This window comes from Vicugna pacos, chromosome 11 (assembly GCF_048564905.1).
Source record: "Vicugna pacos chromosome 11, VicPac4, whole genome shotgun sequence".
Lineage (NCBI taxonomy): Eukaryota > Metazoa > Chordata > Mammalia > Artiodactyla > Camelidae > Vicugna > Vicugna pacos.
The window spans coordinates 41,634,250-41,660,174 of NC_132997.1; the positions used below are offsets into that span (position 1 = coordinate 41,634,250).

Below are 25,925 nucleotides of genomic sequence, written 5' to 3' on the forward strand. Positions count from 1 at the left end.
GGCGTCCATTTTGTGTGCTAACTAAATCAAACGCATGTAAGGATTCCACTTACTGATTGTATCAATCTTTACAAAATGGTTTGATTTATAGCTCCAGGTGGACTGGGTAATACAGAGGAGTTTCTGGTACTCTATACAATAGGATCTGGGTAAAAACATAATGATTACCATCCATTTATCCTTCAATGAAGTCAATCCCTTCTGATAAACACTAAAGTTCTAATGTTCTAGGAATTTTCAGCTAAATCTCAACCTGTCTACTTAATAGGTATAGTGCTTTTGATTCTTACATAGGATTTCAGCCCTAAGGCATTCATCACAAACTTCTCAGTGTAATTGGTTAGGCGGTTCAACTCTACCACTTTATTCTTCCCAGCCATATGACCTCGTGCAAAGATTGAACCTGCGGGCTTCAGTTTACTCCTCTGCAAAATGGGGACAGCAGTGCTTTGCTCAAAAGAATGTTATGATTTATGCAAAGGGTTTCGCACACAACATGCAAAGGTTTCAGTTCCATCACTAGCTATCACCAGCACACCTGGACCCTCCTCCCCTACTGGAATGATACCAATCCTGGGTATATTCAATTTTAGGAACTTTCATGTGGATACATCCCACCTACACAGATGCACAATTTTAAGGAAAACATGCCTGCCTTTCTACCCAGTCCTAACATCTCGAAGTACACAGAGAATACTCAAGGGTTCAGGGCCCTAAGCACACAGCACACACACCTGCTGTGAACGGGAAATCAAGCTTCAGGGGAACTTTTTTTCTTGCCATCTTCCCCCATCTCCCTTCTCTTCCTCCATCATGTACTTCTGCTGTGCAAAATGCCCTACCTTTTTATGCACTGTAATTATGTTTACTCTTGAAGACTTCCTCCTTGGACTTGGAAACTTACCTTGTTCACTTCTCTCATGACACTCATCACAACAGACCAGGGTTGTGTTCACAGGAGGCTGCTATGCTTTAGAAGGTAATTTTTATTCGTCTCCCCTGGGTCCAGTTAGCATGGTGCCTGCCATATTCATGTCCTGATTCAATGTTCATTAGGTACCATCTAAGCAAACCAAAAGCACCTTTATTTTTTTGTGTGTGTGTGATTATTTTTAACCACATATTTCAATTATCCTCTAACACTTCAGATGATGTTTTAGAAAATGAGAAATGGACATGTTTTTGCCTAAAGCCTATCAATTTGCGGGCTTTCACTCTTCCCTATTAGTGATGTGAGGGAAAAATCCCCCGGTGGTATGTTAGCAGGAGCCAAGAACTAAGGATTTTTTCCTGTTATCATTTTAAATTACATTTTAATTTGTAAGCATTCACATTTTATATTACTCACTTTTTATACTGAAAAGGCTTCACTGTCTTATCAAATTTAGAAAAAGTGCTGTAAAAGTCATTAAATTAAAAAAAAAAAACAAAAAAACCCCAAACCCACAACCAAACCCAACCCCTGATCTAGATTAGCCTCTGCCTGATATGTACTGTTGAAATTTTATCATTTTGCAATGTGTATGATACCATCCAAACATAAGGATATAAACTTTGGGTTTTAGAACGTGACTGAAGACAAGACCTTCAAGATTTCACTTTAAGATCACACTGGACTGGGATTAAGGTAGAGAAGGAAGAAGTAGAAGTTTCATAGATCTTTCTTAGGAAAACCCCCTTCAAAACAAACCAGCAACAGCAGCTAAAACTTCGATAGCGCTGATAAAGTGCCTGCACATGTCACTGTAACCCTATGAGGTAGGCTGTATTAGTATCTTCATTTTACAGATGAGGAAGTGGGCACAGGCAGGTTAAGTAATTTGCCGAAGGTCACATAAGGAGTAAGTGGAAGAGCTGGGGTTTAAATAAAGGCAGTTTTGCTTTAAGTACCACTTAATCATAATCATATGATATTCTATATACTACATCAGTAAGAGAATCAGTTGCTTTCTTGAACAAATCCAACGGTATGCACTCACTACAGTGCAGTTTGAAAAACTGCAGACCAAACAGCATCTGGCTGGAACCTTTATTATTTCAGAAATAAGCATCCTATGTAACTTGAGGTGGTTAGAACAGTTATTTCTGGATTACTGTAATAAATATCTGTCAAAAACACCAACCATATCAATAAACATACACTTATTCCATTCATAAGAACTTCCAAAAATAACTCTTCTGTATCAAAAAACTTACAAGTGGCACAAGAGAGTTAAGTAATGGTCTATGCAGGAGAGAAGGAAAATTCTGCTAGGGGAAACTTTAATGAAGCATTTTCTCCATTTCTTTTTTTTTTTTTAATTTTAAATTTTTGTGGGTTTTTTGGGGGGGGGGGCAGTAATTAGGTTTATTCATTCATTCATTCTTATGGAGATACTGGGGATTGAACCCAGGACCTTGTGCATGCTAGGCACACACTCTACCACTTGAGCTATACCCTTCCCAACTCCATTTCATTTTTGATTGATATAGTTCACAAAAAAAGCCCTGCTTTGCCTTCTTTTTTTAAAGTGATTCCTCTGAAAGGGAATGCAAAAACCCAAATCTGAGGGGGAAAAACTGCTTTCATAATCAACTGTAACCCTCAAACAAGCTTTCTGATAAAAACTTCAAAGCTAGAAGAGATGAGAAAGGCAAGCATGTATTCCTTTAAACATTTCAATAAACCTGCAAAAATATTCAGCGAGTATGTACATATTGTTTGTATACTTAAAAATGCAACAATTTTCATGCTTTGAATATTTTATCCTGAGTGTTTTAAGGATATTTTGTTACAAACGATTCAAACATACCACATACACATACATACTATAACAGGAATTCTCCCTGTGATTAACATTCTGAACTCTCCTAACAGTGTCACACAATGAGAAGCCAAACATGACCACATCACACTGTAAAGAGAGCCCTGAGAAAGAACAGCAGAAGAACAAATCACCTGTGTCTTTGTTTTTTGCTCAAAGCTTCTGGTAAGTTCTGCAGGTGTGCAGAGATGACTTGTTTTCAAACATCCAGACCGCCTCACGGGCTCACCATAATTACACAAGTGCTAAGTTCTAAGTAGTCAAGGAAAGACTGCAGGTGACCCTTACTCCTCTCTGGTCCCTTTATTAAACCTCTACATCACTTATGACATTGCTAGTTAATAGTCCACATTCAAAAAAAAAAAAAAAAAGTGCAGGTACACAAGTTTGCTCAGTTTCACTTGACCAGATAAATTTAAAAGTAGATAAAAATACTTAAATTCTCACAACACAAATCTTGGTTTTCACGTTCATTGAAACATTTTAGAATTACTCAAACACGAGAATTGAAAATGTGTGTGCTTATTCGGAAGAGAACTACTGAATTTATTCTCCAGAAGAAAAAGCAGACCTGAAGCATCACATTACCGAAACACTTGAAAACATGTTGACGAGTTCTTATCTTCTACACTTCAACGAAAGCTGCTGGCACAAACTATTTAACAATTATCTGCCCCTATTAAACAAGCCAGATATCTGATGTAAGAAGCCGAGTCACTTCACTTCTTTCTGTTGCCTCCAGTTGCTAGCATACTGGCAACTCGCATAAATATGTTTAATGTATCCATGTAGATTCCCAGCATCCTAGAAAAGAAATTATGCCCGTTAAATATGATGTACTTCTAGTAACGACAACAAAAACTATTTCTTAATGTAGGCGAGAAGAAAGCACAATACTGATTAATCTGTCTGAAGTATATGAAATGGAAATTTAAAAAAAGATGCCAACCAAGGAAGTCCTAGAATAGAAAACTGTGAAAATTTTCTTTTGGCAGATTCATCTTTTAAATGTTAAAGAGTAGTTTTAAAAATCATTATTCTATACTCTGACACTCTGAGTATAGTATCTTGTGAAAAAAACCTGGGTGACAGACAACAGAACAATGAAAACAAAACCAAAGAAACACCTTTAAAAAATGTGTCAGACACAAGTCTGGCATTTTAAACTATACTATACTCCTTCAACATCTCCCCACCGCTGCCCCCAAATAAAACTGCCACAAATCTGTAAGAATTATAGGAGCATTTTAGAAAAACATTGTTTTAAAGAAAGAGAAACAAATTTCTTTAAAAAAATACAACAGGCACAATGAAATCAAGAAAATTGTTTAAATAAAATAAGCTACTTTGGTGGAGAGGCCAAGAAGAGGAAAAAGCATTATTATGTAACACTTAACAGTAGCAGCTAAAGTTGAATATCTCCAAAACGGAATTTTCGATTTTTAATAAAAAATTAAAAATTGAGATGCTTCCAATTTTTAATAGGCTCTTCTATTAAAAATTTCAAGTCAATTATGTACACTTTCCAAAAATAATACTTGACTCATCTTCAGTTTTAAAGTCTGTTAAATATAAATTACTAAATTCACTGACCAACAAGAGCACTGTAAGGCTATCAAAAATAGGTAAAAGACTCCCAAATTAATGGAATACATACCTCGTTATTACACTTAGTTGCAATGTAATCAAACGTTCTATGTATATATTGCTTTATATAAAAAAAAGAGATGAAACAGCAACAGAAATAAAATGGTAAATTCAACAAAACCATTGCTGGAGGTTGAATTCAAAAGGTATGTTCAAGCCGTAATCCGTGATTACCTGTGAAAGTGACTTTATTTGGGAGTAGCTTTTGCCAGTGTAATTTAGATTTGAGTTAAGAAGAGGTAATACTGGGAGTAGGGTGAGTCTTAATCTAACATGGCGTCATTGTAAGAGGAGACAGCACACAAGCAGAGTATCTCATGAAGACGGAGGTGGAGATTAGAGCGATGTATCCATGAGCCAAGGGATGCTACGGAGGTCTGGCTGTGACAAGGAGCTTGGGGAGAGGCACGGAGCGGAGTCTCCCTTAGAGCCCTCAGAAGGTACCTGGATTTCAGACTGCTGGCCTCCAGAACTGTGAGAGGATACATTTCTGTTGTTTTAAACCACCCACTTTACATTATTTGTTACAGCAGCCCTAGGAAACTAATACAGCCATAAAACGAAATAGTCCAAAGCAACAAAAATGTCCTCCTGCAACAAAGGAAAGACATTAAAGACTACTTACGAGTTGATGGGATCATATTTTTGAATTCCATACACTGGTACTACTTCTGCACGCCTGATTACTTTCTGTGTATCATACAGAAGAAACATGCTGAAAAGAACTAATCCACCATAAACAGCCACTGAGTACAGTGTGGCACCAGCCACGGTGGTAGGTGGAAGAAACATAGATCCTGAAATCGAAATGGGGAAAAAAGGATTTTTATTGAAAAAGGATTTTTCCGTAACAGGATTTATAATTAACGTTACTTAAAAAATTTTTTCTCTGGCATACTACATACTAAGGAAACGTCTGAGTAAATGTGCTGCCTAATATTATGTACGTTCAGTTCAAAGGCCTTGATGCTCATTCCTGCCATGGGTCATTTGCCCATGTTATAGGAAGGCTCTTGCATAGAGATTTTCATGTTCTCTAAACCAACTTTCCCATTTTAGTTGTATTTGGTGAAACCAATAATGAATTACTAAATTCTCTCCATTAGGATATCTGAGTATTTCAGACCATTTTAGGACATCATGAACCAAGTGTCAAAGCACAGGGCTTACCCAGTGAGGATACAAAGACGAGACCCAGGCCGACGCCCAGCGGTGCTCCCATGTTCAGAAACTTCTCACTGGGCGCACACATGGCCACAGTGGAGAGGCCTCCCACAATGCCAGCCGTGTACCATGCAGCTCTGATGAGAAGAGGCCCCCCTAATATCGTCAAAGGAGCCACCACGGCACCCATCACACCTGGAGAAAGAGCAAGCAGGCAGTTCAGTACGTACTAAGCAACAACCAAAAGGAAAGTGCCTCCTCTAAGTAACATGCCATCTGAACATACTATCACTTATTGTTAGACAATACAATTACAAGAAGTCCTCCCCTTATTTAGGCAACACTATCCCCCAAATTCCACAATCAAAACTTGTACTATCCACGTTCCAAACCACAACCGTGGCACTGCTCCTAGTTAAACAGCCACCCACAATCACAAACACTAGATTTTTAGTATGTTGTCAAATTCTCTGTGGTTCATTATTTGGATCTGAGTCTATCAACAGTCTTTATAACAATATTCACATATGAAGAACTGAGATGAAAGGGCTTAAAATAAATACGTCAAGGTCAAACCCACTCCGCTGAAAGAGAACAAAATAAAATGAGAGAGTAAGTATATGATGCTCATCTTAAAGCAGGAACTTCAAGGACAGATACTATTGTCTGTGACATCACTATGTAATAGGGAATGTGATCACGGCTTGAAAAAAGTAATCTTGGTTATCAGATATTTATAAACATGTTCACCAAAAATATAGTGAAGGTACCAATAATTTGATTAGCAAAGGTAAACAGAAACCCTTAATTAAAACAAAACCAAATCTTAGGGGGCTATAGCTCAGTGGCAGAGTATATGCATAGCATGCACGAGGTCTTAGGTTCAATCCCCAGTACCTCCATCAAATAAATTAAAATAAATAAACCTAATTACCTCCCCCACCAATAAACAAATAAACAAAACAAAGCCTCCAATCTTAGATAAGGCATTATTTTTGTGGTGAGCAGAACAAGCTACCCTTTTCTCAAACATTAAGTGTGCAACTGTTGATCTGATGGAAAAGGCACAGAGCTATCTTCACACTGAAATTTCAATACCAGTTATGTCTCCTTTGGGAGTAACATTTCTAGATCAAGTAATAAGGCATTTTGTATCACATGATGATGAATAACTGAATTTTTTTTGCTCTAGGGAAGATACTGGATAAAAATTCCTCTGCATGACATTTCTATTAGGATTCCTACCATCAGTTTTGCAACGGACAGCAACATTTTTAGCAAAACTCTCAAGGAGATTATTTAGTGATTTTTCAAGGATACTTTCTGATAAAAATCTTAAATGGTAATAGACGTTTGCTACTTAACAATAAATTAATTACAAAATTAATATGGATAGCTCAACATTATCACTGTCAATGAAAATGACATTCAGCAAATTGGTACAGCAACTAGGGAAAACAAGTATGGAGGTTTCTCAAAAAATTAAACACAGAGCTACTATGCAATCCAGCAATCCAATCCCACTTCTGGATTTATATCCAACTGAATTGAAATCAGGATCTTGCAGAGGTATTTACACTCTCATGTTCACTGCAACATTACTCACAATAGCCAAGATACGGAAACAATCCAAGTATCTGTCAATGAATGGATGGATAAAAAAGATGTGGTGTACATATATAATGGAGTTATCATTTAGCCTTAAAAAAAAGAATGAACTCTTGCCATTTTTGACAATGTGGATGGACTGGAGGGCTACACTAAAATATATCAGAGAAAGACAAATACTGTATGTCTTCACTTATATGTGGAATCTAAAAAAAGTCAAACTGAAACAGCATAGTAGTGGTTAGCAGGGGTTGGAGGGAGAGGAAAATGGAGATATTGATCAAAAGGCACAAACTTCCAGTTATGACAAATTTGAGGATCAAATCACAGCATGATTATAGCTAATAATACTGTATCATATACTTGAATACTGCTAAGAGAGTAGGATCTTAAATGTTCCCACCACAAAAAAGATATAGTATATATGGAATTAAAGTTGTTACCTAATGCTATAGTGGTAATCATTTTTTAAAATACAGATGTGTCAAATCAACACGTATATACCTTAAACTTACACAATATCATGTATCAGTTATATCTCAATAAAGCTGGGGGAAAAACACAATTGGAATAGTTTCTCAGTGAGCATTTCAGTAATTCTTGCACAGTATCACTTAGCCCTGATTGAGACCATAGCTGTGTGGACAAGGCACAAAACATCTGGATGAAAAATGGAAATAGAATGTATTGGAATGTTCACACTGGGTCAAAAGCCAGTTTTGATGTCTTTTTTTGACACTGTGAGTGGCTGCCCTTAGGTCATCCACTTTGGATGAAAGGGGGCTGAATCCTGCTTTGAGTCTCATCTCAATCATGCTAGAAAATGAAGGAGTAGACAGAGAGCTGGACTTGAAGAAATAATGCTGGGGTGTCAGTCTCTGGCATTTCCTGGTGTATGACCTCACTCAGCCTCAGCTTCCTTGTTTATGAACATACAGACATGCCAATGCCTGCAGTTTATGATGTTTATGAAGAATAAAGCAAATTTTGAAAACAAAGAGAAAAAAGGAAAAAACAAATTCATACCGTGCAGGAAAGGGTTAACACAGCAGGCCCAAGACTACCTTTACAAAGACCTTCCTGTAAGGTTGATCCTTGGCTGGCATCTGAGAACTTGGCACTTGAACCACTCTCTAACCAGTAGGGTTAGAACTATTTGTGCCAACGAAGTGAGTTACACTCAATGCCTGCTTTCCTTCCGGGAGACTGGTTTTGGCAGTTGCTCGGAGGGTGCCTACGTGATCAGTGCCCAATGAAAACCTTGGGCACCGAGACTCTACTGGGCTTCCCTGGGCAGTAACATTGACACGTTGCTGCACATCCTGTATTCTTGGTGTGTCTCCTTGGAGGAAGGAGAGACCACTGAAAGCCTGTGTGGATTGCTCCAGGCTCCAGGATCTGCCTGTGTCTTTCCCCCTTGCTGACCCTGCCATGTATGCTTTCATTGTAATAAACCTTAGCTCTGAGAACAACTACACGCTGGGTCCTGTGACTCCTTCTAACAAATCACTGAATGCACGAGTGGTCTTAGGGACTGCCTTCCAACACACATGAAACACCGTGATTCAAGGAATTTATATGCTACAATAGCATCAGATAGGAAGGGGTTTTCTAAGCAACCCATGTAGAAAAAGATGTACTTATTTGAAGCTTGAATTAAAACTACATAGCTATTTTCATTCAATTTAGTAAGTGACTCCACTATTTATCAGATAAAAAACAAAACACTGAACCTGTTTCCTTTAGGAATTCAGTGTCCAAAGTGGGAAACAGGTGCAGAATTCTATTCACTGACCAAGATACTACAATCCAGAGAGTGAGACACATAATTGTATACGTTAAAACTCAGATGGTGAGGATTTTGGTGTTTCAATGAAAGGATACACACTTAAAAAGAAAAACCTCTGCATACTATTAGGGTATGTAATTATCCCAAAGCTGAGAAATCCTTAAATATTTAGATGGTACTAGGAGATACTAAATTTTATAGCAAATGCACATATCTTATTTTAAGTAATTTTTTTTTTCTTAAAAGCAGGCTATTGCTATTAGGAAATACTAGGACTATCACATTCCAGCTCTGAAATCCTCCTGGTATTAGACAAAATACATAAAAGGAAATCTCTGCATATACTAGATAGTCACCAGAGGCAAGTGTAATACTGGGGATGCCCATGGTCTCAGTATCAGAATCATTAACTCTCCAGAGTAGAGGTCTGGCAATAATGCAACCAGGAGAAAGTGCAGAAAACTCTAAGTGTTTAGTAGACATGAGGCCTAATTAAATTATGTAAATATCGTTTATGATTGTGGAGAGCCACCAAAAAAGTTGTATTTAAGATTGTTTAATAACAATTTAAAAATAGAACATACCAGAATGCAGTAACCAAGCCAGATGCTTTGGGCCTGGGCTCTGGTCATATGGTATCGACTGTACCAGCATTCCAGCTCCAATCATGGCTGCAAAGGTTGCACCAATTGTCTGAAAGACACATATTACTAAGGAAAATCAATTCTTATACTACAATGAAGTAGAAATCTGCAAGTCCCAAGTTCAGCTAGTCCTTCCAAAAAACCATGTTTAAAAAGATGAAGGATAATAAACAAACCTGTATTTTTCTAGCACATTAAAAGGATTTTTTTCAGTTTGGCCAAATTAGCAAGAGCGCCCCCCTACTGTCATACACGGTTCTGTAGACAACTTGAAGTGAATGAGTTGAGCTTTGAAGGATACCATCATCTTTTTAAAAACTTCATTCTTCTTAGACAGAGGTGTAATAAAACCCCTTTAAGAAAGCCAGAATAATTATTTTAAATCATATTTATTTTGGTATAGCAAAACAGCATTAAAAACTTAGTCATGAAATGCCAATTAGAACATATACACAGCACACTGCCTTGAACTCTGTATTTGCTAAATGAAAACTTGAAAAATAAAAGCACCTGGAAAAGATGAGAACATTCTACATTTTTATCCTCCCAGTTTTCTGGCTGATTTGGTCCTCATCCCTTTTCTTTGCCTATCTTAGATTTTCATTGTTATACATTTAAATATTCCTTGCAAATAACAAGGAAGGAATGTCTGTAATAGAAGAAAAATGATAATCTTCAGGAAATTTTAAGCAGAAATCGCAAACCTGCAGGCCTTGGGCAGTAGATGCCTTGTTTAGCCAATTATTCTAAAAACAATTGCATGTGAGTGCTTTTGGTTGGGAAGGCTTTCTCGAGATGCCAATAATCCTGTGTGATTTAGCAGGCCCGCCTCACTCATCTGCAGTATGGATCTGGCCCATGGGCACCTGAATGGTCAACCTCTGAGGGGAAGTACAGGTAAACATCACAGCTGTTTTTGCTGAGAATGGGAAAGCCTTCACTCATAACACAGAAAAGTACACTGGGTTCTACTCTGCTATCTTACAACTAAAAACATCATCATCATCATTCCATGCATTTTCAGGATATTTAACACAATTGTATATTTTTCTTTTAAAGCTCTTCATGATCTAGGTCCATTTTTTGCCTTTTACCTTTCCATACTCTACATTCTAGCTACACTGAACTGGTAGGCTGCAAACAAGCCCCAGTTTCATGTCTCTTTAATTCTGTTTATTGTGCCTAAAAATACCTCCTCCTTCCAAGCCGGATGACATATTCAAGGACTACCCCATTGTCTGGGAAGTTTTTCTGGTAGGTACCCCGGCTGCCAGAGATGTGTCAGATACCTCTACCCTGTTCCAAAAGCACCTGCTACAAACTCTGACATTATCTGTGTGTATGCCTGTCACCTCCGAAGGCTTCATCGTCATCTCTGTAGTACCTGTCTGCTTACTGCACTATTTTACTTAAACAGCCCTAAAAGCAGGTGAGACTGATCTTACGCCTGTAGGTGCCTGAGAATCCGGCCCAAGCACAAAAATTCCTTAAGTCTTATTTTAGGGGCTAAACCTTTTTGTATATTTTCATCTTTCATGTTTGCCTTGTTACAATAGCATTGATTTAAATGGTTTTCCTCTGCTTAAAACTGACATACCTGATGAGAAAGCAACAAGCTTATTCTGTGCCTTCAGTAACTTCTAGGCTAGGAGACTCAAGACACCCATCTGAGAAGCCAGGCCCTAATACTGAAATGTGCTAATGGCTCCGTAACTGAAAATGGTTCTCCTTTTGGAAAGTATAGTATAGTGGAAACATCACAGATTTGGAAGTCATATGCATGTGGGTTACCCACGGGGAGAAATGATGGGAATTTGCCATGGGAAATCTGTAACTATTACATAAACTCTCCCACCTCCCTTCCCTTCCAGTCTCACACTCATTGCTCTAGTTTGTGCTCTTATCATCCATCATTTCAGACCTTGAGAAGGCACAGCTGGTACACCTGCTTCTTGTCTCTTCCACATGAGCTCTCAAAGCTCAAATACAAATCATACTTTTGTTGCTCCAGTATCACAACGGCCTCTGACTGCCTAGGCATTCTCCTCAGCTTCGCAATCAAACCCTTTCTAACTGTGTCTTCTTCACACTCTAGACTTCAAATACATGAATTTCATGTGAATGGGTCTGCAAAGTCACTTTTAATGATGACCTCCTCTCCTTTGCCCAAGCCATTTAGCAAACCTGGACTACCCAGTCCTCTCCTAAAATAAACATTGCTAGCCACTGAAGGACTGCTACCTGATGAAACAAATTATTTCCTTCATGGAACTTCCCCATTAGTCCAAGATAAAAACAGTCTTTCCACTGATTTTACATTTTCTATTTCTTATTGCACATCCTTTACCCCTTATTCCAGTCCATCTCTTCAACGAAATAGTAGAGAAACGGGTACCACACTGGAAATTATTTTTTTTTTGGTATTTAGCAAAACAGTAAGTGCTCAAGAAACTCATTGAATATAAAACCTATACAGAGTCAAGAAAGTTCAGAATAACAGTGATAGCACTAGTCTACTCTTAATAGTGCAGAATGCTTTGTGACGGCTATTTCCCACTGACCTCTAAGATGGGTTTTCATCTGCCTTATTTTTTCAGTAAATCACTACAAATTAGAGCCTGTTTGATATCTGCAGCTAGGTTAAGTAGCTGTTTAAGCAGCCAGATAGGTTTCTTAAGTTTGGGTTCTAACATCTTTGCCACTATTAAAAAACATACTCAACAAGGAGTAACAGTTGACTTACCTGAGACTGTATTTCCTATTTTGTTTCAGCTGCACTAATAATTCACCTATTACTTGAACAAACGTTTTTTCAATATAGTGAGGTATGTTTTCTATTTAATACCCTTCCTCCAATAGTTTTCATCAAATCTTTTGATATTTAGTGGAAAAGAAAAACAAAAACAAGCTGACTCACCACCCAAGAGCCTCTCATCATGAAGTTCATGACAGCAGGAGTTCTGCTCATTGCCACGGCTGACAAAGCTGTTAAACCAATACTTCCTGCTAAGTACATATAGGTAGAATGAATTCTGTCCTTCACATACTGAGGCCAAATTCTGTAAGAAAGACAAAAGACAACATGGGTAATTTACAGAATTAGGGATGTAAGTTTTGGATGAATCATTTGCTAGCTGGGAGACCTTGGGCAATCTAATTTTACTACTCTAAATCTTATTCACCTCATTTATTATGAAAATAATGTCTATGTTGTTACTGTAAAAATTAAATATAAAACATATAAGCACTTGGTACATATACAAAGCAACACATTTTCTCCTTAAACACATATAACCATGGCAAAATATTTTTACTTATTAAGTTTGAGTAGATACATGCCAAGGAAACAAGAAATTCTATTTTTATTCATGTGTATTTCTACACAGTTGAAACACTGGACATAAAACATTCCAAAAGTGGCAAAAGACACGGATGAGAAGAAAATTGGCATCTTTAAGGCTAGACCTGGTTGGGATCAATTCACTTACACAGCCTTTTCAATAGCTCCAATCTCGTTAGACATTCCCAAGCCATAGTAGCACAATGCTCCAAGACCAACAACAGCCCCTCCAGCAACAAACCATCTTCCCATCTGATCAACTGCAGAACACAGGATATGCACGTTAATATTGTTGTCTTGACAAAAATGATCAGACTTAATAAAGCTTTAACTCCACTCCAACAAAATCTGAGGAGGCAGTGTAGATGTAGGGGTACTTCTGTGGTATATGTTATTTCATTCATAAGAGTCCGGGGTGTGTTCTCATGACACTCATAGAAAGTAAAGATGAGGAAGACTCTTAACAAAGACTATTAACAATGATGATGGAGTCAAGAAAGGAAGTGAAGAAAATGTAATCAGTGTTTATGCAGCAGGTTCAAGGGAGAGGGTGCTCTTGCTTTGTGGAAAGAAAACAATTTTCAACTCATAACTAGGAGGTATTCACAAAGAGCATCTTGGTTCTTTTAGTCAAAATGTGTTCACTAAGAATGTTACTAAGCTGTTGCTGTATGGTTCACGTAATTTGGTTTCTGGGGCCAATGTCCCAAGGGATGCCAAGTAGGGCTCTCCCCCATAATATACAGATGGTCCCCGACTTAAGGTTTTTCAACTCTATGATGGTGAAAAAATGACATGCATTCAGTAGAAAGTGTATTTTAAATTTTTAACTTTGATCTTTTCCCAGGCTAGTGGTATGTAGTATGGTACCCTCTAGCCATGCTGGACAGCAGCAGTGGGCCGTGGTGCCCAGTCAGCCAGTTGATCATGAGGGTAAACAACCGACACATTTAAACCCTTCCTGTACACACACAATCATTGTTTTTCACTTTCAGTGCTCAATAAATCAGAGGAAGGATTTGACCTTTAATTAGAAAACTGGCTTTGTGTTAATGATTCTGCCCAACTGTAGGCTATGATAAGGGTTCTGAGCATGTTTAAGGTAGACTAAGCTAAGCTATGATATTCAGTAGCTTAGGTGCATTAAATGTATTTTCGACTCAAGGACATCTTCAGTTTACAATGGGTTTATCAGGTCATAACCCATTTTAAGTCAGGGAAGATCTGTATTGACCTTTTGCAAGGTTGTTAAGGAGCAGGAAATGTTCTTTAACTTTGAGAAACCTAGTTTCTCAACTTGCAAAGCTGAAGTCCTAACTGTGAGCCAAGCTGACTTAATTAAGGTATTGCTTTCTGAGAGGCCCTAAATGGGCAGTCAGTTAAGAGCACCCTTCTTGAACAGCTAGGTTTTCATTAACGTCTACATTTTGGTGATTTACTCTCAACCTGAACCATACAAACATATAATGCTTGAAGGAAGAGTCCATGCAACTTCAAATCAACTTCATTAACAGTTATACCTTCCAGATCATGGCATATTAACTAATAATCCTTAAGAAAGTTGTAAAAGTAAAATTTTCTCTGGAAGAAATATGACTGGGAATCAGTGAGCTCAGTGTGAAGTACCAATCTTTTTGGAGTCATCAGATCCCCGAGGATGACTGTCTGTCTTCTCACAAAATGCACATAATCACAAAAGTCTGCATATCTTTTAAGGAGGCTGTTCATGGACCTTTTAAAATACCAGTTTAAAAACTAAAAGCTGCCACCTACTTTTAAATATTTTTTCTACTGATGGTTCCAAAGCTGCCTCCTTGAGTTCTTGGCCAGTTTTCCCACGTCGGATCCCAATTCTTGTCTTGGTGGCATATTCCTGATATACACAGAAACAAAGACACACACCACCCACACAAAACAGAATGTTAATAGTAAAATAAAGCAGAGGAGCTTGTCACACTAGAAAACTGTATATAAAATAACTCGATACTTTCTATGTATGTAATTTCACTATAAAAGTATGTTGACCAATCTAAAAAATTACATGTAGACCCCACCTGTGCTCTATCTTTGAAGTGTTTCACTAATCTACTACAACCTATCTTCTTAGTGTAAGTTTCAGAATTGTTCATTTCATAAACTACAAATTTTATTTATATCTCTAAAATTATTGTATTTTAAACACTAACTTTTGAAAATATGCATCCAATAAGTGTTAGCTACACTTTTTCATCTGGGAAATGCCTCAATCTTTCCTTTAAGACAAAGCAAAAACGAGGGATGACTCCTATCTCTATTTTAGCGCTTTTTAAACAGTCAAATATTCAATTTGAGAAAAAAGTTGTCTCTTCCAGATTCTGAATATTTTCTTACCTACCTCATATTTTAAAATTCATACTAATTTGAATTCTAGAACAGAAATCTATTATAAAAGGAAATGGGTTTCTCCCTAACCTGACAACATTTATTTTACCATTCTCTAAACAAAAGCTGGAATGACGTATTTAGTAACTTATTAATAAGTTACTGGCCAACTGGTAATATTTCTGGCTTCTTAAGCTTTTGACTACAGGTTCCACGATCTCTTTGGTGTACCAGACAGCTCTCAATTCCTCACAAATTACTCTTAAATTCTCTGAATGAGAAACCTCAAGAGCTGAAAGTAAAGGAAAAGTTACAGGAGTTCTTTTGCATATGTGATAAGGATGGAACAGAATGATACAAAACTAATGGGAGAAAGAGCTGACTGGGGACATTTATTAGGGCCAATTGTTTCAGTAAATCACTAATGGTAGAGTTGGGAGCTTCATACTTTGTCCAAAAAAAAAAAAAAAAAAAGTCCCGGGGCACAGACATACACACACATAATATAAAAATATTCAGATTATCTGTACCCTGCTGGGTGTTAAGATCCATTGAGTCTTCGTGATGGAATTCTTCACAACAGGGGAGGCCTTGGTGATAGTTGGGTGGAAAACCCTGGAAGGTAGTGTCCGGAGACACACAAGTCTTGCGGCCAGCATGGTGGTGCACCAGGTTTACCAAGCAGATCTGAAATGCTAGTTAGAGACAGAAACAAAAAATAATCCATTAACCAATTGAAGGAAGGACACAAACAATGCAGAACAAGAAAGAGCCAACCATCTCTTAGCAGAAAAGATGAAATAAAGTGACCCTTTAAAACGATAATGACAAATACTCTGCTTGTCCCTTGTTATTTCAAGAAATCCACCCCACAGAACTGTTTGGGATGGACCACCAAAACAGGTTAAAATCCAGTTGGAACAATAAGAAGAATAACTCTTGTTTAAGTTATGTGTCTAATAAAGAGTGGATGTCACAATCTTAGGAGAATTACAGGGTGTGTTATGGATTTTATAAACATGGCTTTGGCTTAAGATTTATACCAGCATTTAACGGGGAAAACTTAAAAGAGGACTAAGAATAACTTTTGAACAGAGGAAAATGCCATCCAAGAAAGAGATGATTAACTCTTCAAGGTCATACTATATTGCAAGGCTATAAAATAAATCAGTGGAAACTAAACATGCCAAGTATTACTTCCCTTAAAATACGATATAAAAATATTCAAGGTACTGAAACCATCCGGGATGTATCTTAAAAATGTGAATTCCTGGGTCTAACCCAGGTCCTAATGACTTAACTCCTAGAAACATGACACAGTAGTATGTATTCTAACTAGCACTCCAAAAGCTAAAAACCCTTATTTTAAAATACCTGAGTGTACTTCCAGCTCTGCCACCGGATCTAGGAGGGGTGTACAACACTGGACACCTTTCCTTTGGGAAAATACCGAGTCCTTCTGGCACTTTCATGCCATTACATCATCTCAGCCTACAGCTGCACTGTACCTCTCTGTCCCCAACACGCCTACTGAGAACAAGGGCCAGCTCATGGTCTCCCACAAGGGTGGGAGTTCTGCTTTTGCCACATGCTAGAATTGTCCTCGTGCGAGTGTTTGACCTCGGAGACCCAGGTGTCTTAGCTACCAAATAGTTAAATATTACCGACTCCGTACGCTTCTGTGCGCACCGATGAGCTCACAACGCGTGGTCCACCGAGAAAGTTCACCCAGATCAAGAGACTCGGATGAGAGCCCAGCAGGACTCCAGCCTTCCAAAGTCAACGCACGACTCTACAACACCCCCGCCTCAGGCACCTCCTTATCTGCCAGGGCGGCGGCTGGGTGGCCCGGCCACGGGGATGATTCAGCACCTCGCTGCCCAGAGGGATGAAAGCAGAGAGGACGAGCCCCTGCCTGCCTATCCCAGGCCCCGCAGCCGCCGCCCTCACCCCTCCCGGTCACCCGCAGGAAGACGACCCTGACCCGCCACCAGGGCATGACGCAGCCGGCGGCGCGGCCGCCTCCAGCCCTTCCCAGAAGCACCCAGCGGCCCCGCGGGGCCGGCAGTCAGTAGTATGGTGGATCTCGGTGCCTGTCGGCCAGGGGTAGCCGTACCTCAGTCCCCAGTCACCTCAAGCGCGCAAGTTCCCTTCCGGGCCGGCGAAACGCAACAGCCTACACTTCCCTCGCCCTCCGCCCACCGCTTACTATCTGTGCGCGCGCAGTCCCTTTAGCCCACTGCGTGACGCAACATCCGGAGAAGCGGCAAACACTAGGACAGCCAATCATGAGCGGAGCTCTAACGGAAGGACGGGCGCAGTAAGGAGGAGGGGTTCCGGGCTGGAGGGGCGGGGCCAGTGGAGGATTGTTGGGGCATCACAGTCAACGTCCATTGTGGGTGTGGGCAAGGAAGGCATTTCAGCCATCTTAGCTATGGGTACCGGAGCTCGCTTTCGTTTCGGTCTCAACAGTTGCACTTGCAGCTTTTATAAAAATTATTTCAAAATTGAAAGACGGTAGTGTGAGAATTAAAAGTTATTTCTTCGCCCTGTTCCTTTCCTCTTGTCGCCTTTTTGTGCTTTCTCAAGGAAGTACCGCGAGATAGATTGTGGCAGTTTCAGAGTGGAGCCAACCGGTTTCTTGGGTCAGAGATGAAATCTACAAAAAGGTCTGAGTCACACAAGGTCGGAGGCGACCCGGCTAGATTGTAGTTTTTATCCATTGCTCTGTGACCTCCGCACGACATATTACAAGTATAATGGGGTTGATGGAACAGGCTCTGCCTCTTACCCAGGGTTGTTCTGAGAACTGTTCATGTTTTTCGTTGTAGGTAATTTGTAAAGTTAAAAAGCCATTTCTCCGCTACATGAGGAAGATTTGTTTTTCTCCCATCACTCTCATTTACCCATTAAACAAATACGTACTGAGGCCCACTTTGTACCAAGCTCTGTACTGGAGATAAATACAAATAAAAGACATACAGTACAGTTGTTTTGGCAAAACAAAGTCCTTGCCCTTATGGCGTTTACTTTCTGGTGGAGATGAAAAAACAGACAAAATGTTTGTTAGTGATTAAGTACTAAGAAGAAAAACAGAGCTGCGTAAAGCCCTAGGGGGGCGCTATTTCGGGAAGGTGATGAACAACGTGTAAAATTCATGAACCTTATCTCCTAAGCTGTTGTTAATTGTGATTTATGATAATCCTCCTACCATGTAAATCTTGACAAACACAGAGGTTTGGGTTTTATGTCAGTAATAAAATGGTTTGGCAGCGCGCAGTTCTTATTTCCTTACTCTGAAAATGGCAGGAAAACACTAGGAAATTCTGTCACTTGAAATAGTGAACAGATCGAGCCTGATCAATATAATCTTACTTTAGATCTTCACCCAGTTTGATTAGCTAGCAAGTTAAGTCTTCTGTTTAGCTCCTTCAGTGGTATTTTTTCCCCCGGAGCTTCTGTTATCTGCAGAGAAGGGATTCACAACACAGTACCTGAATAAACAATGTACCTTTTCAAGTTCAAGCGATTCAAGATTATTAATTAAAGCTTATTCTCTTCAAAAAAGAAGAAAATTTTCTGATTTCATGTTTTCTTTTCTCACATATGAGGCTAGTATTGTCTCCACTGATGTAAAATGTTTTTGATGTAGGAGAGTTAACTGGTCACATCATTAGGAAGATAGGTCTGGAGTGGGGAGAGTTTCCATTGACATTGAAACCAATTAGAAATTTATTACAATTATTCAGAAAAGGCTGGAATTAAAAGATAGTAGAGGGACAGAGGGGACTTATGACTGAGATAAATGACTGAGGAGGAATTTACAGGTTTTAATGACTGATTGAATATAGCTGATAAAGAGGAGTAATCCCTCTGTTCTGAATTGAGTGAAATTGGGTGGATAATTGCACTATTAATTTAAAGACAGGACATAGGAAGAGATACAGATGTGGGTCGAGTAGATAAACCTCAGTATAACCTGTTAAATTGTAGGTTCTCTGCTTCTACCACCTTGGAGCATAAGACAGATAACAGGAAAAGTCATGATTCACAAACCGTAATGCTGTACATACACTACAATTTTTTTTGAAAGTCTGCTGACTGGTTTCTCATCCACTTGCTAGCTAAGTGGAAAGTGCTGGGCTATAGAGGAGAAAAATCAGAGTCAATGAGTCAAGGACTAAAGAAAAAAATTTTCTTTTTAGTTAAAACAAATTGCCTTACCCTGCCCTACTAGACTTGCTCATGAGGAGATGTGATGTGGCTAAAGGAGTTGAAAAGGGAGTTTGTGAGCGCTTTATCCTCTCTCTCTCCAGTGGGGTCCTGTGTGTTCGCTGTGTTTCCCAACAAAGAGAAGGTGCTCTTTGTTGAAAGTTTGGTGATGTTTCTGAACGTAGGGGACCAATTGGTGGCTGCTTCTCATTGGGTGTTTGTTAAGAGGCAGAAAACAAAGCAGGAGTGAAGATCTTCTGATATTCCCCACCCTGTTTTCCCTTGGACTTAAAGCTTGCCATGTCAGAGATTCCTAGAACCTCTGAGGCCTGGATAAAGCGAAGAAGACTGTAGCCGTGAGCGTGGGCCAGCCTGTTTGCACCCTTCAAGACACTGCTCAGTGGTGAAGCAGACACCTGAAATATGAGTGGGCAAGATGCCCATGTGGGCATCAGCAGACCATGGTGTGTTTCTACATGTCAGAGCCAGCATCTGACTCCGTCTTGGTAAGAGACCAAACTTTGCCAACCTCACACTTAAATCCTTCCAGCAACTGAAGGAAAATGAAGCCATGGGTGAGAAGGCGGAGGATGCTCTCTCTGAGACCTGCTGAAGGCATTTACCTGAGAGCTGGGACACTGACCAGGGAATAGAGTGCAGGGGTAGGAAGCAGGGTACACCCTCTGAGTTTTGTTTAACATGGATGTTTCTAATCCACAGGGGACCCAGGAGAGGAGAAAGGGCTTTGAGCTCCAATGTAACGGATGGTGCTAGGTCCTAAATCTGACTAGCATATTGTCAGACTGTCCTGAGCTTGCCACAGAGGAATAAACTAAGCTATATGCTTTAGGCTAACTGGGGGCTCAAAAGCAACAATTATGCCAAATTAAGGAAAAATGTAGTTCATTTCTGCATTCATTTTACTGGCAATTTTTCAATGTATACCTCTCATGGAGATGAAATCAAATGCTGTATGTGGGTTAGAGGGCAAATCCACTGATGGAATAGTATCTGTGGAGGGGCAGAACAATGGAGGAATCTCACACTTCCTGGTCAGATTGCAAAGAGTGAACTAAGACCCAGAAATATTAATAACTTAAGAAAACCTAACAAGATAATGGTGGATTTGGGTCTAGAACATACATTCTCAATGAAGGTGAAAACTGGTTCTTGAAGGGTAAAAAAAATCTTTATACACAGGCATGCCTTGGAGATTTTGTGCGTCTGGTTCCAGATCACCACAATAAAGGCAGTTGTGCAAATATTTTGGTTTCCCAGTGCATATAAAAGTTATGTTTACACTATACTGCACTCTATTAAGTCTACAATAGCATTGTGTCTGAAAAACCAAGGTGGACACCTTAATTAAAAAATACTTTAGGGGGAGGATTATAGCTCAAGTGGTAGAATGCATGCTTAGTATTCACAAGTTCCTGGGCTCAATCCCTAGTACCTCCTCTAAAAATAAATAAGTAAACCCTCCCCCTGAAAAAAGTATAAAATAAAATAAATTTTAAAAAAGAAAAAATTAAAAAAATACTTTATTGCTGAAAAATACAAACTATCACCTGAGCCTACAGTGAGTCAAAGTAGTAACATCATAGATCACTGGTCACAGAGCACCATAACAAATCTAATAATACTGAAAAAGCTTGAAATATTCTGAGAATTACCAAAATGTAACACAGAGACATGAAGTCAACAAGTGCTGTTGGAAAAATGGCACCGACAGACTTGCTCACTGTAGGTTTGCCACCAACTTTCATTTGTAAAAAATGAATAACTTTCATTTCATTTCATTTGTATAGAATGCAAGATCTGCTAAGTGCAATGAAGTGCAATAAAATGAGGTAAGCCTGGATGTATATGTCACAGCTGTATGTTACATACAGTACATATACCAGTATATCTGTGGCATTAAAATTTCATGAGGGAGGGCAATTAGGGGGAAAAATGTTTGAAAAGGCTCCTTAGGGAAGAAATCATGAAAAGCTGGTGGAGAAACTTTGGTCTAGAATCTAGGACTCTTTTGACTCATGGTGGTCCACTTTGTTCAGCAGAAAAGTTTTAGTTTTCTACCTATGATTCTATCAGTGAGATGTTGTTTTGAGGTAATTTTATGATCTCGTGACAAAAATTCTGTAACTATATTCTTTGTGTTCCAGTATCTTATTTCCAACTGTTTAGAACATTTCCATCTAACTTGTCTAAAACCAAGTTATAGCTAAGGAGTGGTCCAGCAGATTGCACCTAATAATGTGCTCCAATATTCCTTTCTCCCTGAGCCTTCATAGTCCTTTATTTATTTATTGAAGTACAGTCGATTTACAATGTTGTGTTAAATTTTGGTGTACAGCATAGTGATTCCTTTATACATGTGTATATAGTCCTTTTAATATTCTTTTTCATTATAAGCTATTACAAGGTATTGAATATAGTTCCCTGTCCTATACAGTAGGACCTTGTTGTCTTTTCTATTTTGTATAGAGTAGTTAGTATCTGCAAATCCCGAAGTCCCAATTTATCCTTCCCTACCCTCTTTCCTCCCTGGTCACCATAAGTGTGTTCTCTATGTCTGTGAGTCTGTTTCTGTTTCATAATAAGTTCATTTGTGTCTTTTTTAAAAGATTCCACACATAAGAGATATCATATGGCATTTTTCTTTCTCTTTCTGACTTACTTCACTTAGTATGATGATCGCCAGGTCCATCCATGTTGCTGCAAATGGCATGATTTCATTCTTTTTTATGGCTGAGTAGTATTCTATTATACATATATACCACAACTTCTTTATCCAGCCATCTGTCAATGGACATTTAGGTTGCTCAGATTCCCTTATAGCAGTGCTCTGAGAGTGTGGTCCTAGGTCCTAGTGACACAGCAAGGGCATCACCCGCGCCCCCTGCAACCTACTGGATCAGAATTTTTGGGTCTGGGGCCTAGGAAACTGTTTAACCAGATCTCCAAGTGATATTTATCTACGTTAAAATTTAAAAATCCCTTTTCTACAGTATGCTAGGGAAATTTTGACATCTCATACTCATAGTATAGGCTGTTGTTTAGTCCAAGGTTCAGTTAACCAACTAGAACACTATAAAGGTGCTTCCACAAACTCATACTGACACATTTAAGTCTGAATTCCAGGGGTGTGCATCCATATGCATAATCAAACCATACATTTCCTTTTCTTTAATCTCATACCCTTTGAGTCCTCTTCCATACGTGCTAACCAGACTTCTGACAATACCTGTGGTGAGATCCTACGTCTCCTTGGTATGTAATTGTCTCTCCAGGCTCAGGCTTTGTAGTCCTCCATCTGGGCGACGCTGAAATCTGACTCCTGTTTAAGGCCCGGAGCCAATAAGTGGTGTCATGGGTGAAGAGATGCTGCATCTCTTGTGAGTGAAGTGCTTTAGGTGTAGCTGTTGAATTTCACTTTTTTAAATGGAGCAAAGGCTGGTTTCCTTACATGGGGGGCTAGGTGTGTGTGTGTGCACACGCGTGTGGCTACCTTGGTCAGTAAAGGGCACTTGAGGGTTCAGAATTCTCAGCCTCATTATTATCTGCCCAAATGTCACCACACCATTTTCTCTGCTCCAATGTCCTCACTTTAGAATGAGAGACTTGGCAGATTTTCCCAGTAACTCATGCTGAAAGTTTATAACCCTTCCAATCAGGCCCTCAGCTTACTTCTCAACCACATCTGTTCTATGGTCACAGGAGATAAATAGATTCCTGACATAGTGGTATTTTAATTTTATACCCATTACTGGAGTTTGAGCTTCAATATTTCAGTGTCCTCTTCTCTGTGTAGGATGGCCAGAAATAGCCAGCTGGCCCCACAATATTTATAATGACTTCTGTTGCCCTAACAAATAAATGCCACATTTCTGTCTTGGCGACTAAATGCCACAACTACCTCTCAATTCCTTTCTTTGTATCCTTGCTCCATCCCTTTTCGTACCAGTAACAATTTGAGTAGTTGTGATGCCCCTACATGTTTGAGAAAGAGGTTATCTGTGCTTTCATCAAATATGTAAGCCATTTCAGAATCCTCCCTTCCTGGGTACCACTTACTGTATTAACATCCAGTAGGAAACAGATGTACATTAAAAAGAGACAACTGGAGAGAGTCTAGTGAAGTCACTATTTGCAAATGTGTGCGCTGGGATAACACACACATGGGAATAGCAAAGTGATCTGGAAATAGCAGCAGTGGGAAGCTGTCGCCACTTTGGGCATGGGGGAACAAAGAGGGGAAATGGTTAAGGGATCCTGGCAAGAGCTTTAGGCGTAGGAGAGAGAGCACCAAACAGGAGATGTGACCACCGTTAAACCTATGGCATGGCAGGACAGGAGCCAGGGGGGTAAATAGTCCAGCCTCCTACCCTCTGACCTCCTGCTGGTGCTGCCCAATGGCTGAACCCAACTCTGAGCCAGAGAGAGCTGGGGCAACACAGTCCCCAGAGGGGGCCGTGGCAGGATGGAGACGTGAGGAGAGGGGATCTTGAGATTCTCATTGGCTATTGGCTGACTTGTGTCCCCCTAAATCATATATTGAAGCTCTAATGGCCAGTAAAACTGTATTTGGAGATGGGCCTTTAAGGAGGAAAAATTAAATGAGGCTGTAAGAGTGGAGCTAGGACTGATGTGCTTATGAAAAGGGGAGCAGACATCACTCATTCTCATCTGTGGACACAGTGAGACGGCAGCTGTCTATAAGCCAGGAAGGGAGGTCTCACCAGACACCAGCCCTGATGGCACCTTGATCGTGGACTTTCAGCTTCTAGAACTGTGGGAAAATAAATTTCTGTTATTTAAGCCGGCCAGTCTGTGTTGTTTTGACATGACAGCCTGAGCAGACTAACATATCACTTATAAGATGAAGATTGTAATACATGTCTCATGGGGTTCCTAAGAGGATTAAAAGATGTAACAGGCATGAAGTTTCTGAGCCTAGCAGATGCAAAATCATTAATAACTCTTTATTTTTAATATTGGTGTTAAGAGTTAAACACTGAGTCTCATTTTATGATTTTTTGGATACCACTCTCTGTTTTTTGAGCTTTAGTTATCTTTCTTGAGGTAAACTGAACAGGCTTAATGTATGTATGTGTGTGTGTATGTGTGTATATATATATATATGTATATACACGTATACACATTATACATACTATGCGGTTTGAGATACTTTTTTTGCATTCTATTTGTAACCTGCTTTTGTTAATGTCTCATTTCCTGCCCGCCCCCCACCTCTGTAGCACTTTGGATTAGTGTCTCTTTTTAGCAGTTTGTAATGGCTTCTTTACTAGTTTATACCAGACGGTTCTGAGCTCATTACTCTATAAATATAGACTACATATGTTTTTTTCTGACTGGATTACTTCGTATCAGCCCCTGATGAAGTTCATCTGCCATGTTTCAAAATGTTCTTGTCAAACAGCAGACCCAACACCATTTTCATTTTTATCTTCTGTGTTTTACACCTCGCCTCGCTTGTCTTTTTCGTACATAAATGCTAATGGGCAGAAAGCAATCATTTTATATCATTTTATGTGTCAGTTTCGAGCATCAAACACACTGATAGTTTGGGAAAAATAATGAAAATCCTTTCAGGTAAAAAAAGAATTCGTACTGTAGGTCTTGACTTAGATTTACAGATATGGAGAGTGTGCTTGTAATAAAGCATGTCAGCCAGATATTTCAGTACTGGGCCACCTGATCAGAAACCCGAAAGGGTGGGGCCCACGCGGACCTTTAAAAAGAAGATAACAAGGGGGAAATAGTTTGTTAGCTATTAAGATTATACCGTTTTAGCAGTAATACAGAAAATTGGCCAGAAGAATAATAATAGCTATAGCTTATTGAATTCTACTATGGGCAGGCATTGCTAGTTACTGGTCATTTAATATTTATTATATTGTCCACTCCTGTTAAAATGGTCTCAGAGCCTTGACCCTGCCCTATCCCATTACCACTCCTCTTTCCCCCGGAGAATTTAAATCTCTTGATTGGATTTGACCAAGGATGGGGCTTTTCCAGGTGAGTGTGTGGGCGGGTGAAAAGTGCAAACAAATTAAGGGTTTTCAAGGGAGGGATTACAATGATGAACCATAGGAACTAGGCTGGGTCAGGCTGGATGTAAGAAGGGTGACAGAAACTAAAAACCTGATATAGTTAATGGGTTGGAAGTTATGAAATTGGGATAATTGTTAGAGTTGGTGATTTCAGTGAAGTGAGGTTGTGGTTTAGAAAAACTGGATATTTGAGATTTAGATTTTGGAGGAAGTGTAGTTACTGGTGACGGCAAGGCCATGAGTATGACCATGGGAGAGGTGACTGAGGCATGGTGGAAG

The 25,925-nt window shown here is 39.4% G+C and overlaps 1 protein-coding gene across 1 annotated transcript; it reads right to left on the reverse strand.

Annotated features, from left to right (window-relative positions):
• Positions 1–3,321: 3,321 nt before the first annotated feature.
• On the reverse strand, positions 3,322–17,610 carry GHITM (growth hormone inducible transmembrane protein). Its single transcript, XM_006213099.4, has 9 exons — positions 17,474–17,610; positions 15,888–16,052; positions 14,770–14,869; positions 13,145–13,256; positions 12,574–12,715; positions 9,597–9,705; positions 5,622–5,810; positions 5,077–5,248; positions 3,322–3,608 (listed from the first exon to the last, which is right to left on the reverse strand). Exons 2-9 carry the CDS (start codon positions 16,014–16,016, stop codon positions 3,524–3,526), a joined length of 1,038 nt encoding a protein of 345 aa, XP_006213161.1. The 5' UTR covers positions 16,017–16,052; positions 17,474–17,610; the 3' UTR covers positions 3,322–3,523.
• Between the last annotated feature and the right edge of the window lie 8,315 nt (positions 17,611–25,925).

Coding starts and splice junctions, on each gene's coding strand:
- GHITM (XM_006213099.4), bottom strand. CDS start 16,016: ATGCTGGCCGCAAGACTTGTGTGTCTCCGGACACTACCTTCCAGGGTT. Junction 14,870..15,887: donor GGATCTTAACACCCAGCAGG/GTACAGATAATC, acceptor TGTGTATATCAG/GAATATGCCACCAAGACAAG. Junction 13,257..14,769: donor AGTAGAAAAAATATTTAAAA/GTAGGTGGCAGC, acceptor TGTGTTCTGCAG/TTGATCAGATGGGAAGATGG.